The sequence below is a fragment of the Stereum hirsutum genome (assembly GCF_000264905.1).
Source record: "Stereum hirsutum FP-91666 SS1 unplaced genomic scaffold STEHIscaffold_18, whole genome shotgun sequence".
Taxonomy (NCBI): domain Eukaryota; kingdom Fungi; phylum Basidiomycota; class Agaricomycetes; order Russulales; family Stereaceae; genus Stereum; species Stereum hirsutum.
In genome coordinates, this window is record NW_006763148.1 from 1,295,138 (window position 1) to 1,310,142 (window position 15,005).

At 50.9% G+C, this 15,005-nt stretch overlaps 5 protein-coding genes across 5 annotated transcripts; 3 read left to right on the forward strand and 2 right to left on the reverse strand.

Annotated features, from left to right (window-relative positions):
• The first annotated feature begins 125 nt into the window (after nt 1–125).
• STEHIDRAFT_125560 (uncharacterized protein) lies at nt 126–1,399 on the forward strand. The gene is made up of 3 exons (XM_007309885.1): nt 126–727; nt 796–886; nt 962–1,399. Exons 1-3 carry the CDS (start codon nt 188–190, stop codon nt 1,159–1,161), a joined length of 831 nt encoding a protein of 276 aa, XP_007309947.1. The 5' UTR covers nt 126–187; the 3' UTR covers nt 1,162–1,399.
• Nucleotides 1,400–3,580: 2,181 nt separating this feature from the next.
• STEHIDRAFT_134915 (NAD-P-binding protein) lies at nt 3,581–4,722 on the reverse strand (the record flags this gene model as incomplete). The annotated part of the gene is made up of 7 exons (XM_007309886.1): nt 3,581–3,679; nt 3,751–3,924; nt 4,010–4,065; nt 4,137–4,206; nt 4,241–4,389; nt 4,461–4,616; nt 4,689–4,722. The coding sequence occupies 7 exons, from the start codon at nt 4,720–4,722 to the stop codon at nt 3,581–3,583; spliced, it is 738 nt and encodes a 245-aa protein (XP_007309948.1).
• A 3,362-nt stretch (nt 4,723–8,084) lies between these two features.
• Nucleotides 8,085–8,621, forward strand: STEHIDRAFT_125562 (uncharacterized protein). The gene has a single exon (XM_007309887.1). It carries the CDS (start codon nt 8,344–8,346, stop codon nt 8,530–8,532), a length of 189 nt encoding a protein of 62 aa, XP_007309949.1. The 5' UTR covers nt 8,085–8,343; the 3' UTR covers nt 8,533–8,621.
• A 1,053-nt stretch (nt 8,622–9,674) lies between these two features.
• Nucleotides 9,675–11,074, forward strand: STEHIDRAFT_162285 (uncharacterized protein; the record flags this gene model as incomplete). The annotated part of the gene is made up of 3 exons (XM_007309888.1): nt 9,675–10,101; nt 10,157–10,364; nt 10,429–11,074. 3 exons carry the CDS (start codon nt 9,675–9,677, stop codon nt 11,072–11,074), a joined length of 1,281 nt encoding a protein of 426 aa, XP_007309950.1.
• Nucleotides 11,075–11,533: 459 nt separating this feature from the next.
• STEHIDRAFT_172275 (acetoacetate-CoA ligase) lies at nt 11,534–14,628 on the reverse strand. Its single transcript, XM_007309889.1, has 15 exons — nt 14,503–14,628; nt 14,330–14,430; nt 14,051–14,276; nt 13,893–13,990; nt 13,620–13,831; nt 13,413–13,551; nt 13,264–13,344; nt 13,073–13,197; nt 12,941–13,005; nt 12,735–12,884; nt 12,625–12,663; nt 12,362–12,547; nt 12,227–12,296; nt 11,907–12,174; nt 11,534–11,793 (listed from the first exon to the last, which is right to left on the reverse strand). Exons 1-15 carry the CDS (start codon nt 14,612–14,614, stop codon nt 11,635–11,637), a joined length of 2,031 nt encoding a protein of 676 aa, XP_007309951.1. The 5' UTR covers nt 14,615–14,628; the 3' UTR covers nt 11,534–11,634.
• Nucleotides 14,629–15,005: the final 377 nt, after the last annotated feature.

Consider the following 15,005-nt stretch of genomic DNA (forward strand, 5'->3'; position numbering starts at 1 on the left):
TGGGCCGAGAACGCGGCGATGGTATTGCAGGTCGAGTTTCCATTTAGGACCTGTTTTTGTTCTTTCTCGCTATCGACACGCGCTGTGCCAGCCCACGCTCGTTCGCTTTAGACTACTTATTAGCCGCCTCTCAACGATGGCCCATCGCAGGACCGACTCCCAACGCCATCTCCCCCCGCCACTCGACATGGCCCCGCCCTCAAAGGCTGCCCTCCCCCTCCTCCCCGTCGTCTACCACGCACTCGACTCCCCCTCCCGCTCTGCCTCATCCTCCTCCCTCCCCTCCATCGCAGACATCATCCACCCCCGCAAGTCCCGCCAACGCACCACCTTCGTCGCCCTCTTCGCACTCATCATCCTCTCCGTCTACGTCTTCCTCGTCGCACAGCCCGCCCTGTCCCCCATCCCCCTCCACAATGCAGACGACGACTCCACGCCCTGGAGGCACATGGCCAACTCCTACATCGAGAAGAACAAGCATCGTCTCTCAGGCGCACCTTCACGTCCTCCCCAGATCTCGCTCGACCCAGCACAGGAGCTCGCGGCACTGACGAGCTTCATGGCCGCCCTCCCCCAGAACGTCATTCCGTCTTCTGTCGACCCCTCGCTCCCAATAGACCCCCAGCTCGTCCTCGACTTTGACACCCGCAGTCCCCGAGCAGAGTCGGAGATCCAGGAGGTCGTCATTGACGCCTGGATGCGCAATCCCGTCGTTCTCTTCTCCAAGGTCTGTCCAGACCGCAAATCATCCTCTCCCTTGGCGCCTCGCCCTCATCCCCAATCTTCTTTCTCCAGGTCCACTCCCCTGTTTCAAGAGAGGTAAAATCTCTTCTCCGAGATATGCACTTACGCCCATCGCCCACGATTTTTGATCTTGACGAACGAGGTACGCATCTTGCGCCCGGCCTTACTCCCCCGCGTCCGTGCTAACCTAACGCTTTGAATTTGACCCATCCACCAGCCGACGCCCAAGTACTCGTCCCACTCCTTTATCGTCTGACTTCCTCCGACTCTCTCCCCATCCTCCTCATCGGCGGCACCCCCGTAGGCTCAATAGACGCCATCCGCGAACTCGACGCCTCGGGGGAGCTCAAGAAGATGGTGACAGAGGCTGGGGCAGTCATCGACGGTGCCAAGCGGAAGAAAGGTCGTCGCTCATGAGCATGAAATATGGTTTCTTTTCCAATCAATCAATGGTGAGCCGCGCTGCTATCTCTCGGCCGTGCCTGAATGATAGAATGAAAAAGCGCTAACAAATTGCTCCTTCTCTTCTCCCGTCGGCGTTTTTTTGATCACTTCCAATTGCCTTCCTCGACGTTGCAAATCCCGGTGCACAGGCCCCCGTCAGCGTCCGTTCACGATACATACAACACAAGCACATATCATATACTCACCTTTTTCCCCACTTTTTTTGCTCGCCCTTCAATTCTTCGCATGCGGTCGGTGTGATACTGGTTTAGGTCTTTTTCTGCGTTTTCTTTCCCTTTTCCTCTTACCTTTTTTCCCCCTTGAACCCTGGTTTGCCATTGAACGAACTCTTTGATCGTTGAACCTTTTATCTTACTTATTGTCGAGTTCGTCTCGGCGTTTCTAAAATTCCCTTTCACCGTTTCACTGTTTCTTTGTCCATCTTTTTGCACTTTCTTTCATCGTTCTTTTTGTTTATATCCTTGCACTTTATACACTTGCACCTTGCATCCTTTTATATTCCCCACTTTCTTTCAAGTTTATATCCTTTGTGTGGCATATACTCCGGTGCAGGCCCGCGCTGCATCGTTTTTTCTTTCTTCTTTCTTTCACGCACCTCAGCTTTTTCTTCTTTCTGAGACTTTCATCGACATCTTTTACCCCGTACTCATCACATCACATCGCCTCCGAGCATCCGAGCCTCACACGGTCCTCTTTCCCACCCCGACGCAGCCCCGACGCAGCCCCGACGGGTCGAGCTCTCCGCCGCGCGGAGCAGCAAAACGTGCTATACATACGATGCACTCGTGTCGACCTGGGCCCGTTCAGTCCGTTCGCGATCCTCCTAGCTATAGCCTATTCGCGATTCCACTTGATGCAGTCTTGGGAGTGTAGGGAATGCTGCCGGTTTTTCGGCCGGAATCAATGGATGTACGGAGTCCGGCGTTGCCAATAATATACACTACAGCCATCCGTCATGCATCATCCATTCATCATGCGACCATCTGGACGGGGGATCGCCATCTGGAGGAGGATTATCGCCACACCGCCGTACAGTCGTACCGCCAGCGGCCAGCGGCCATGCTGTAGTTCGCAGTCGCGTCGGGTCAATCGCAGTCGGGTCGCTCGTTGGCAGGGACAGGGTGGATCATCCATCGTTGATGGTAGATCATTGAGACGCGTGGGTTCGTCCGACATCGGGTGGATTTTCGTCGCGTCGCGTCGTGGACTGCGGTGACGTGGTGACGTGGTGATGATGCCGTGGTGATGATGATGCCGTGGTGGTGGGTGTTTGAGGTTGTGGGGGAGGTGGTGTTCAAGTTCTTCATACCTTTCTGTGCAATTGTACATACCATTCGGTTGAATACATACATATACATATGCATGGGTTGGGCAGTTTCGTGGTCTGTTGCATTTTCTCATTCAGTTCTTCATCCACTTTGTTTGATTGAATTCTTCTTCTTCTTCCCTCTGCGCCCTTTTGAGCGCCCTCCTGTTCCCTTTCCTTCCCCCCCTTTTTGACGACGACTCGAAGCTCGAGCTTGAGCAGATGATTTTTCGGGCCTTGGTCTTGTTGTTGTCGTGTCCTGTTCGTGTTTCGTGTTGAATGTTGAATGTAGATAGAAGGCGTTGTCGTATGGACTCGGACTGCGTGCATGGGTTTTTGCTACAATCGTTCGTTCGTTCATTCAGGCTTTGGGTCGTTCGTCGCTCAGCGCTCGGGGTTCTGATCAGACTCAGGCTGGTCATGTAGCTGGATGCACTGTCCTTTGACTGTCAGTCTTGTCGACGTCGTGTTAGCTCCGGTGCGCTGTAGCTTTTCAGACCTGGAACGTGTCGGTGTCGATGCCAGGGTTCCTGAGTTTTTCTTTTGGCAAGGTCATGGTCGCCTTGTGTGCATGCATGCAAGAAAGTACTTGAATTGGAACAGCACCCGATGGGAACGACCTTGAGAGCCTCAAGGCCTTGAGGCTCGGATCTTAAATAATTGTTTAGCGTTTAAATTTTGCGTTTGACGTTGTGATCAGTGATTGGGCCATGGGGGGTTTATTATACTTTACTTGCCTGGATCCGAGTGGTATGGGTTGTACCGACTTTCCTGCGGTGGTTTGTTGTGCCAGTGAGCAGTGAGTGTACAAGAGCATATAAGGACAGACGACGACTCGCAGGCGCGACGGGACCCCGAGAGCAGCTGAGCCTGTCAGTGGATGTTGTGTTCCCGTTGCTGTTGAGGGCTTGCGACACGAAGTCGTCGATGTCTGGGTCTTTGTATCGGACCCACTGATAGACGATCGGCCATCAGTGGTCGATCCTTTGGAATTACTTACTTGACTTCGATATTCGAGTCAAGAATATGCCTTGTTCGGTAGGTTGCGAGCACATGTGAAGCCGATCACAGGACCATCCGAACCTTCAACTTGTCGCCACTCACGAACTCATCTTTCCTCGAAAACAACTCCTCCATATCCCAAGTACCTATGGCGCATTCAAACTCAACTTTAGCTTAATAGCTTCGACTGAGCAAGCACAATACGCAGAACGCGCAACTCACAGCTGATATACCGCCCAGCCAGCCATTCTCTCCTCCCTCGTCAAGAACGCTATAGAATCGGCGGAGAGCGCAGGCGTGTCAGTTAGGGCGCGCTGCACCTCCGGAGGCATCCGTAGGACTATGTCGGTGAGGACGCCGCCGGGGTGGATGGAGTAGGCTAGGAGATCTTGGGGGCCGTGATCGACCTGGGTTACGGATTGAACGGAAATGGTCAGGTTCGATAGGTGAGGATGGAATGGAGGGGTAGGCGAGAGACAGAGAGAGACATGCGTTCATGAGCTCGGTCAGACGCAGGACGGCAAGTTTACTCGTCTGGTAGGCTGAGGCTTGTCATCCGAACCATAGCACCATTAGCCTTTCGCCACACACAAGCATAAAGAGAGAGAGAGAGATAGACTCACGCCCGGACCCATAAGATGCGCCCCCATCGAACTCATATTCACGATTGTCTTCTCCATACTAGTACTCTTCAACACCACCGGCAAAAAAAGCACGCGTGACAGCAAACAACCCCATCGCGTCCACCTCCCACGTATGCCACCAATCTCGCACCTCAACCTCCACCTCGCCCATGACTCGAACGCTCTCTGCCCACCCCGCATTATTCACCGATATATCGAGCCCTGCGTCCCCGAACGCGTCGAGGGCGACTTTGACGACCTGGGGCGGTGGGTGGCCGCGGAGAGGATGGAGGAGAGAGTGGAGAGAGCTTGAGAGGAACGGGCGCGGGATTGGGCGAAGGAGAGGGCGAGGCGGCGGCCGAGGCCTTTGGAGGCACCGGTGATGGAGATTGGGTGGGATTTGTGCGATCCGGAGGGGGTGAGAGGGGAGATGAGGGGATAGGTATCTTTCTGGAGGGTTTTTGTGAAGTTGAAGCCTAGGCATATTGCGAAGTCATGGAGAGACTTGTGAGATGGAGGTAGGGAGGATGAAAGGGATGTATACGTACCAGCGTGAGGTGGGATGGTTAGGAGTTCTGACATGTTGGCCTGAGATTGGGTGAGATGAAGATGAAGGTTAAGACATGCAACTGCACTGCTGGAGCTTTTTACATGTGCAGCGTCAACGACTTCAAGTACCCAGGAGATGGATCATGCAAGCGCATAGATGTTGGTGACTAATTGTCCACTTCCAATCACAACGACTTAGTCCATGTTGTAATTCAGCAAAGTTTAAGTGGAGATGATATGCACAGAACAAGAAAGGAGTCACGGGTAGTGAAGCATGATAAAGAATGCGGTGAACCCAATAATCATGAAGCGCTTGCGAAAATCAACCGTGACTGAAGGGAGAAGCAAGATAGCCAGTTACAGCAAGAATGCGTAGACCAGAGGAGCGCTTACTTCATCGGCAGCAGGCTTCCTGAGTACTCAGCAGTGCTCGGAGTGGCGATTGACAGCATCTGAAGCTGAAGGCTGCGACTCGCAGCCGGAATGATTGACAGTCACTTCTCCGTCTAACTTAGTAGACGACTACTCAGTCAGATTCTCACAAGCAACGATTGTATACAGAGTTGGAAGCATAGATATCCAGCATTCAAGTTCGTGTCGCCGCAAGGAAGAAGATTGAGCGGTCCGGCCGGCGGATGCATGGCGACTCAGACACGAGTGGCAAACAATGGACAAACATGGCACGACAACCGGCGCGTCGCACGTGGTAGCGCGTTCTTTGTAGCTTCGACCACAACCTCTTCCACCATTCCGTACCCCAGCTGTTGTGTCGGCCCCTACACTAATTCCAGTCATGGTTCCAGCTCCAGTCTTTGTTCCAGCCTCGACCGGATTCCCCATCAAAGTCTATACTGTCCCCTTCCAGGCTCTTCATGCAACGCATCCCTCGAATTCCATCCCCTCTCGCTCCTCAGTCGACAGCGCGACTTCAAGTCCAATGCCCGGACCCACACATGTATCTTGGAATGAACTCCCCGAGATTGTACGAACTCGACTGTGCGTCAAATACGATTTCCTGAAGTCTCGAATCTGGGCTTCATGGCAAGGGTTTACGCCCTTCGTCTGGACGCGTTACACCGACGCTCTGGGCTCATCAACCAGCATGACGTCTGATGGCACCGTCAAGACTGCTATGATCAAAACTATTCCAGATATCCGTGGCGTTCTGAAATGTGGAGATCATTTCTGCAACTTTTATGAGCTCTCTAATCTCCGTAAGCTGAGCTGTCTATATTCCTGCATGCGCGTGCTAATATGGTGCCATAAGATGTGTTCTTCAATCCGCTGGATGCAACAATCGATGAGGCATTGGCTGAAGTAGACTTTTTGTTTGTCCCCTCTGCGATTCTCCATCTTCGGAACCACATCGTCCCGCCAACTTGGCGGGTTTACAGTGCTTCGCAGGTTTACGGTGCCTTCTCAATCCCAGAATTCACGTTTACCAGCATTGATATACACGAACAAGTAGCGCGTAACTTCGTTGCGCGGACGTACGTCACACATCTTGTGTTATTTCGCTCGCTCACATATCTGAACCTAACTCAATATAGGCATCGCAATACTAAATTTACTCGACCACATACCTTGGACCTCTTGCAGGGGCTCAGCAGACAACTTGGCTTCTATTTCGCGTATTCGCCCAACAAGACGGAAGAAGATGCTCGCAAGAGCAATTTGTCCCAAGATTTGATTCTCGCAATTCAGGAGCTTGGTACCGCCATGGACACTGCGACTCACAATCGCGAAGCAATGTCCCACTATACCACCTTAGCCCAGCGTTGCTTCTACGCTCTCTACCTCACCCGCATCATCGTCCTCTCCAAATTTCTGGATTGTATTCCTCTAGACGTCGATTCCGTGTTCGTCCCGGCTGAATGGACTCTATTTCAACATAATCCACCCCGCATATCGGACGGCGATGATGCATTTTGCACGGTTTATCGCCACGTCATGGGAGCTTGTGGCTCTGTATTCGACCTCAAGCGGACGGCCGCGGCTCGTTTTAATAACCTCGTCAAGAGCAACAAGCGTTTTTTCTCTCAGAATCGTACCATTCAGGCTCGAGACCTGCCGTTCTATCTCGTGCCAGTGGTCGACGAGGTTGAAGCTCCCATTTTTCGAAGCCCTTCGAGCGACTGTCGTCCTGCCTGTTCCCGCCTGGGCGTCAGTGCCCTGTTGGATGGATTTGACTACCTTTCTTGAGATCTTTCGTAGGTGCTCTGTTCCCTATGTCATAGGCCAAGTATTTGTCCGTGACATTCATCAAAAGCACGCCGACGGATGCAACACATCGATATTTATGCTCAATGACTGCGAAGTGGCCTCAAGCCTGTGGACATGCTTATGCGCGACTCACTATCCATTGATAATGATCGGCTCGTGTCCTGCCAGCTCGGTTGGGCTTACAAGTACCTTTATCCCATCATTCTTTATTTCTTGGCCGTTTGATCCTTTTTTGCCCTTTTTGTTTCGCGGATCGTGTCTGTACTCTGGGATTCATGTCATCGTGTACTATACCCGCACTCTATCACACATTTGTCTCGTGATGTTGTTGAGTTTTCTATTGGTCCAGGAATTGAAAGAAGTCACAACAAGCAACAGATCCCTACAGATCCTAGTGCACGACTGTGACAAAGAATACGGTAAACCTGAGAATCCCTCAGCGCTTGTGAAAATCAACCGTGGCTGCAGGGGGAAGCAAGACAGCCAGTTGTAGCAAGAAGGTATACACTGGGGGAGCGCTTACTTCGTCAGAAACAATAGGCTTCAGTGCTCAGAGTGGTTATTGACAGCACCGTGAAGTGTAAGTATCTGGAGCTGAAGGTCGCAGTGAATGATCAGTCACTTCACCCTCTAATCGACCACCGTCTATTTAGTCAGAATCCTACTAGTAACGATTGCGTGCAGGGTTGTATTGAGCATAAATACCTCGACGTGGACACCATTGCGTTCGCGAGTTCTATCCGCCAGTATTCGTGTCGCCGCAAGGCGAGTGCCAGAACAAGGAGAGGAAGATTGAGTGGTCCGGCCGGCCGATGCATGGCGACTCGGACACAAGTGGCAAACATTGGACAAACACCGGCGCGCTCGCGCCGTGCCGCGTTCTTTGGAACTTTGACCACAACCTCTTCCACCGTTCAACCGTACCCCTGCTATCGTGTCGACCTTGTCGCAAAAGTCGTCCAAAACATACCAGGCCGTATAAGTGCGTATAAGGATGTATTAGGCTCTTTGTGACGCAGAACGTTATACGGTAGCAAAGAGGGCAATATGGCCCAATAAGGTCCATAACCTTATGGGACCTTGTATGACCTAACCGTACAGTATAGAGCCTAAAAAGCCCTTTCCAGGCGTTGTGTTCTGATCTGATCGCTCTCTCGACTTCAGCTTGGCCGCAAAACAATGTATTTGGCATTTACATAGGTAGGGACAGTAAAAATACAATAGCAGACATCACAGGAGAGATATCTCGCAAAACAAGCGGCACCTTCGCACCTTCCGGATGACGAGATCATTCTGTACTACTCGACGGAGAGATCAAAGTCTGGTAACAGACTGATACTGTAGTACTCGAAACACAAAACAACGACTATACTCACCAGTGTATGTGAACACAAGAAGACAGGCTGTGATTTGGAACATGTTCTCCTATACATGCACTGTAAGCACAGAAGATATGATCAGATTAGTAGCCTGGCGTTAAGCAAGAGAAACGACGTACGTTTGAGAAGATCGGTAAAGCACGGTACGATGCAGCGCGAGTACATCATACGAAAGTCGTCCTTTGACCGACCGGTATGTCAGGTCAAGTTGAATAAGAGCAGTCCTAGAGAAGATGGGTGAGATAGACTGGAAGATTTGGAGATTGGGGGACGGGCGCAGCGGTGATGATCCAGTCCTCTTCGGTTGTGCGATGTATCTACTCCTGTATACCCCCAGCTTCTGCATGCTTTAATGTTCCACGATATTTCATACCTTCACGATGTCGCTGGGCTATATAGCATGCAGCGTATTTAACAAGGAGGGAGATGCACATGGTGGTCAAAGACAAAGACGCACGTCTGTGGGCGTGGGTGATGACATCATTGAAGGCGTGTGAAGCTCCTCCCTCATTGATCATTCTGTGGCCCACACCGGCGGTAAGCCACACGTTGGCCCACGTCATGAACGACGACGAGCAGGTCGTTCTGACTCGCCCATGAGTCTGTTCGTCTCTCCATCGTACAGACTGAGGCAGGCTAAATGAATACCACTTGTGATTTTTGACTTCTTGTGCTGGAACGACTGGTCCTTAGAGCGTTGATTTGCGGGTGGCGTGAATCGATAATCATGGTGCATAAAATATAGGGTACGCGCTATCCTGTGCTCTTGACGTTCTGATCCTTACTTGTGCTATTTTTTTATGGTTGCAGTGACTTGAATGGACGATTATCGGTGTCAAGGAGATTGTCAAGATTATTTCGGGCAAGATTTCCCGCACTGCGCACGCCTTAGGGGCTTGTATCGTTGCTACTTACCGGGAATGGTAAATGGCCCGAATCACGTAGACGTTGCGTTCATGACGGCCTTTCGCCGTACCAGTTGGAGGCCAAGGACTTTCTGGGAGGGTTGCAGAGTGTATAGGGAGGAGTCGCACGCAGAATTTGTTCTGGTAGAAGAGCTCAAGCGTGGTGTTCTCATGTGTCCGACATTCTCTCAACCCGAGAGATGGAGACACTACCTCATGGATACTATTGGTGCGGATGTTTTCCTGCGCACTGGAAACTGAGAATTTATTAAAAGTTCACTGAATATACGCTAGATCTAGTTTGTCCGTCCCCCTTGCATCACTCCAAAAGTAGCGAGGTGATGCAACCTAACGGTGCATCATAGGCCATACATCGTCCTGATTAGGTCCAATATGGTCCATTAGGTCCAAGCGTCTGTCAAAATGCCTGGTAAGTTTTGAGCAACTTTTGCGACACTCTACCAAAATTCCAGTCATTATGGCTCCAGCTCCTGTATTTGTTCCAGCTTCGACCGGATCCCCCATCAAAGTCTATGCTGTCCCCTTCCAGGCTCTTCGTGCAACGCATTACTCGAATTCCATCCCCTCTCGCTTCTCAGCTGATACTGTCCCTCCAACTCCAATATCAAGACCCACGCATCTATCTTGGGATGAACTCTCCGAGATTATACGAACGCGACTGCGCGCCAAATACAATTCTCTGATGTCTCGACTCTGGAATGCCAGATGGGACGTTTGGATTACACTCTTTGGTTGGACTAGTTATACCGACGCTCTGGGCTTATCGACGAGCATGACGTCTGACGGCCTCGTCAGGGCTGATATGATTGAAACTGACCCAGATATCAAAGACGTTCTGAGACTTCAGGATCAAATCCACGTCTGTCATGAGCTCTCTAATCTCCGTAAGTGTAGTTGAGTTGTCTACATTCTTGCACATGGCTAATAATACGGTGGTAGATGTCTTCTTTAGTCCTCTGGATGTAAAAATCGATGAGGTACTAGCTAAAGTAGAACATCTGTTCGTTCCCTCTGCGATTCTCCGTCTTTCGTCGCACCGAGTCGCCCCATCAAATTGGGCCGATGGAAGTCCCCTCTCAATCACAGAACTCTCGTCTCCTAACGACTCCATATGCTATGAAATCGAGCGTAACTTTATCACGCGGAGGTACGTCACACATCTTCTTGGTATTATTTAACTCGTTTCCCTATCTGAACTTGACTCAATATAGGCCTCACAAGGCCGAATACCCACGACCACATACTTTGGACCTTTTGCAGGGTATCAGCGCGCACTGGGGCTTCTATTTTTCGTATTCGCCCAACAAGACGGCAGAAGAAGCCCGCGAGCACAAATTGTCTCAAGACTTGATTCTCGCAGCTCAGGAGCTCGGTACGGCCATGGACACCGCGACTCACAGTCGCGAAGCAATGGCTCGTCACGCCGCCTTAGCCCAGCGTTGCTTCTACGCTCTCTACCTCACCCGCATCATCGTCTTCTCCAGATTTCTGGATCGGTTTCCTCGAGACACCCGTTCTAAGCACGTCCGGTCTGAATGGGCTGTATTCCAACATAACCCACCTCGCATGCCGGATGGCGACGACGTATTCTCTACGGTTTATCGCCATGTCACGAGAGCCCGTGGTTCTGTGTTCGACTACAAGCGGACGGCTGAGGCTCGGTTCAATACTCTGTTCAAGAGGAACTTGCGTATTTTCTTCGAAAAATGTACCACCCCTCCTCCCAAGGTGCCGTTCTATCTCGCGGTCGACGAGGTCGAAGCTCCCATTATTCAGTGCCCTTCGAGCGGTCGTCGTCCCGCGTGCTCCCGCCTTGGCGTCAGTGCCTTATTCCATGGCTTTGATGAAACTTCTTGAAATCGGTCATACGTGCTCTATTCCCTCTATCTCATGGGCCGAGCATCTGCTCGTGACGTTCCCCAAAAGCACACCGACGGATACAACACTTCGATATTCATGCGCGATGACTGGTCTCAAGCTTGTGTAGTATTTGGACATGCCTATGCACGACTCACTTCTTTGTTTCTCGGCCGTTCTATGTTCCTTGTTTTCTGTCGCTTTCGTTTCGCGGATCATATCTGTACTCTGGGATTCATCTCATTCTGTACTACACCCGCAGTCTATCATACCGTTGTCTCATGATGTTGTTGATTTTTCTGTTGGTCTTTGTGCACAACAAGACCACATGTATGCTCATACGTCTTCCGATGTTCCCCGTGTTCCGACTCGCCTGAAGCTGCATTGCTCTCCATTCACTTTGAAGCGATTAAAATGCCCCCAGGGGTGTCATCAAGATGTCGCATCGTTGAAGGCACTGCTCAATAATTTGCTCACATTATCCAGCCTTTCACTGACCCATAAACGAACTCGAACAGGTCTATCAGTAGAATACTCGTAGACAATGGAGGTACATAGGATCATAACTTGGCCTTCTCCCCGACCAGCTTCTCCAAATCACGATACTTGTAATACAGCTGCAAACTCTCCGGGTTCGCCACAGTCCCACTGGGTTTGATCGTCGAGCCCGAGACGATCTGCTTCACCGCGATCTCTATCTTTTTGGTGTTCACCGTATACTGATGACCATCATCGGACAAGGAAAGGGACAATTTGTTAGATTACACCCTAAAGACGAAGAGGAAGAAGAAACCAAAGGAGAAGAAATAGGGAAGTATGGAATGCAACACACCGGAATGTCGGCGATTTCGAAGATGTACTTCGGGACGTGACGTGCACTGAGCGATTCCTTTATAGCGTCGCGCATCTGTTGCTCGAGGGATTTAGTGAGTTTATGGCCAGGGCGCATCTTGACGAAGAGGAGAACACGCTCGTCTAGTTCGTGAGGTCGGCGTTGACCTATGCAGAGGGTGTCGTCGACAACGGAGGTGAATCGTTCAAGGACGGAGTAAATTTCTCCGGACCCGAAGCGAACGCCGGATGGATTGAGGACACCATCGCTGGCGAAGTCTAGGTTTCAACGGTGAGAGGGCGGGTACTGTGAGTGCATACCTTCTTCCGTAGATGATCAGACCCTTAGTCCGTGGGTTGGCAGCCATGAAGTCACCTTGGCGGTACACACCTACGCACGACGAAATCTTTAGATCGACAGACTTATATAGCGCAATAAGGGAGACAGTTCCGTACCGGGATAAACATCATAGTATGCACTCAAAAACTTAGTGCCCGCCTCATCGTCGCCCCAGAACTTCACGGGAAGCGAGGGATGGGGGCGAGTACAGACGAGTTCCCCTGCTTGACCGGTATGTTCAATGTTACGCCCTGCAGGGTCAAAGATTTCGACCTTCATCCCGAGGGATTTGCCTTGAATTTCTGTGTAATTGACGATATTTTACACCGAGAGTAGTATCAGAGATACATCTAGGGCTAGTGGTAAAAAATATGCGTACCACCAGCATATGTGGGAAGAGCAGGGACAGCAATGACGACTGCACGACAATAATTTTGTCAGCGAACTCGCCATCTGACATATCAACATGGGAAGTTAGAACAGACGCACAAGCCGCGCAGACGTCTGTCCCACCACTTGACGAGACAACTTGTTTCTCAGGTCCGAATGCCTCCTGCACCCATTCGAACATCGGGGCTGTTAGCACTGCTCCGGTAGAAGCAATCATACGGAGAGACTCGAAAGGACCAATGTCGCGCACTATAGAACGTAAGTTATCGGTTGATTCATATATTCGACTGACGGAATCTGCATACATGGATTGATCCCCTGGCCTTTGATTTCTGAGAGGAAGCGCGGACTCGTCCCGAGTAGAGCAACTCTGCACCAGATACCGTGTGAGAAGTTTGACCGATGGACGTGAAGGAACCCGTATGCTGGTTACTTACCCTTCGTCGTTAATGACTTTGAGGTATGTTTTGAGGGTAGGGTAGAAGGAAGACCCGTCATAGAGGATGACAGAGGCACCGATAGAGAGACCAACGAGCATGAATGGCCACATCATCCAGCCCGTCTGGGATGACAAAATACTTGGTCGTGAGATTGCAGTGAGTTTGATAGAAGTACAGTTCCTGTATACCGTTGTGTACTGGAAGAATACGTCATCCGCGTTGAGATTGAGATGGATTCCTATATCCTTCTTACATTGCAGGAGAACACCCTATATACACCGAGAAGTCAGGGTTGATGATTATGTGTTTGCGGTGGCCCAATCATACAGAGACTCACCCCACCGCCGTGGACAATGCACTTCGGAGGTCCTGACGTGCCACTGCTGTATAAGATATATACCGGGTGATTGAAGGGGACTTGCTCGAAAGTTAATGGTTGTCCGTCACCATTGGCCAAGAAACGAGACAAGTTCACGCTAGGGGCCAAGATACTGGTCAGTATACAGATAAATCGACTAAAAAAACAACAAGTGCGGATGCGTACGAATTGGAGATACCCGCAAACTCAGAAGCAGGGATCTCGAGACCAGTCTTCGAGCTTGGGAGTAAAATGACTTTATGAAGACCCTTCCCTGACAGGTCCTTTGCCACTGCGGAGGCCTTGGCTAAGAGGCCTATCGTCTTGCCTGCATACACCGACTCGACTTCGCTGAACAGCAGTTTTGGCTGAATTTGGCGGTAACGGTCCAGTATCCCCTATTTCAATGCAAGGCGGGATTGTCAATCCATGTGCAAAGATGAGATATGAGTGTCCTACCTGCGTGCCCATGTCAGTAGCTGTTCCGGAGAAGATGGCTCCAACGGTGAGGGTAGCGAGAGCAATAACCACGGCGGTCACATTATTCGCCACAATAGCTGAATCACGGGTCTCACGTCGGCCTTACAAAGAGCCGATGAAGGTTCAGTGTTTCTCACCTGCAACTCTATCGCCTGGTCGAAGCCCATGAGCTCTCATCGCAGAGCTCATGTCTCTGACAAGCGCTCTAAGCTCTCGAAATGTATAGGTTATCCTCTTCCCTTGCTCGCCCAGCGCAATGATCGCAACTTTGTCATTCTGCCACTGTAGCAAGTTCTCGGCGAAGTTGAATCGTGCGTCAGGAAACCAGTGCGGGACCTCCTTAATTCTCCCCTCCGTGACAATCTGCCTGTCTTCATTAGCACAGACAGACAGATGCAGACGGTGGAACAGCGAACCTTGGATGGAGGGACAGAGTACACGATCCCCAGAAAAGTCCATAAATCCTGCCAGAACGTATAATCCGTTACTGAGTATTTGTGCAGATCGTAGTAATCCTCTGGTCAAGCGCGTTGGCAAGTATAATTAGCTGGTCCTGAGATGTCCATTAAGTCGATTAAACCATTCTTACTCAAACTCAAACCGTGAGTTCTGTTGACAAACCGACGGAAAGCATCAATGCGAGTGAGTCCAGGCGCAGGGTTCGTCCAGAGCTTTCGAGCCTGAGCGGACTGATTGTCCATGAGCCGTGAGTGCGATGATGCGAGAGTGAAAGTGGGAAGAAGAAGTCGATGCGCCGTATATGGGACCGAAGTGTACTTATAGCTCTTAGGGATTCCACGGTCTGATATAGCACTGTTCGGGTTAAAAAGACTGCCTGGCGAAGACCCTGAGAAGAGCACCGACTGGTGAAGGGCACGGTCTGACGTTGTTTCGCACGAGCCCAAGATTCAGAGCCGCACCAGCTGATATTGCCCCGGTGAGCGAGACACTTTAGTCACTGTCGGACAAGTGTCGTGTCGATAGATCCCATGATCAATCGTTTAGTAGATTATTTCCCTCGTTATCCTGCCAGCCTTGTCGGTACGGACCGATGGGTTCAGATATCGAAGTTTTGATGGCAATAAACCGAGA

Excerpts from the sequence above, each read along its gene's own strand:
- STEHIDRAFT_125560 (XM_007309885.1), top strand. The coding sequence starts at position 188 with ATGGCCCCGCCCTCAAAGGCTGCCCTCCCCCTCCTCCCCGTCGTCTAC. Across the intron at positions 728-795 it reads CCGTCGTTCTCTTCTCCAAG|GTCCACTCCCCTGTTTCAAG; the intron begins GTCTGTCCAGAC and ends TTCTTTCTCCAG. Across the intron at positions 887-961 it reads TTTTGATCTTGACGAACGAG|CCGACGCCCAAGTACTCGTC; the intron begins GTACGCATCTTG and ends CCCATCCACCAG.
- STEHIDRAFT_125562 (XM_007309887.1), top strand. The coding sequence starts at position 8,344 with ATGCACTGTAAGCACAGAAGATATGATCAGATTAGTAGCCTGGCGTTA.
- STEHIDRAFT_172275 (XM_007309889.1), bottom strand. The coding sequence starts at position 14,614 with ATGGACAATCAGTCCGCTCAGGCTCGAAAGCTCTGGACGAACCCTGCG. Across the intron at positions 13,345-13,412 it reads GCATTGTCCACGGCGGTGGG|GGTGTTCTCCTGCAATGTAA; the intron begins GTGAGTCTCTGT and ends CGGTGTATATAG. Across the intron at positions 13,006-13,072 it reads AAAGTCATTAACGACGAAGG|AGTTGCTCTACTCGGGACGA; the intron begins GTAAGTAACCAG and ends TATCTGGTGCAG.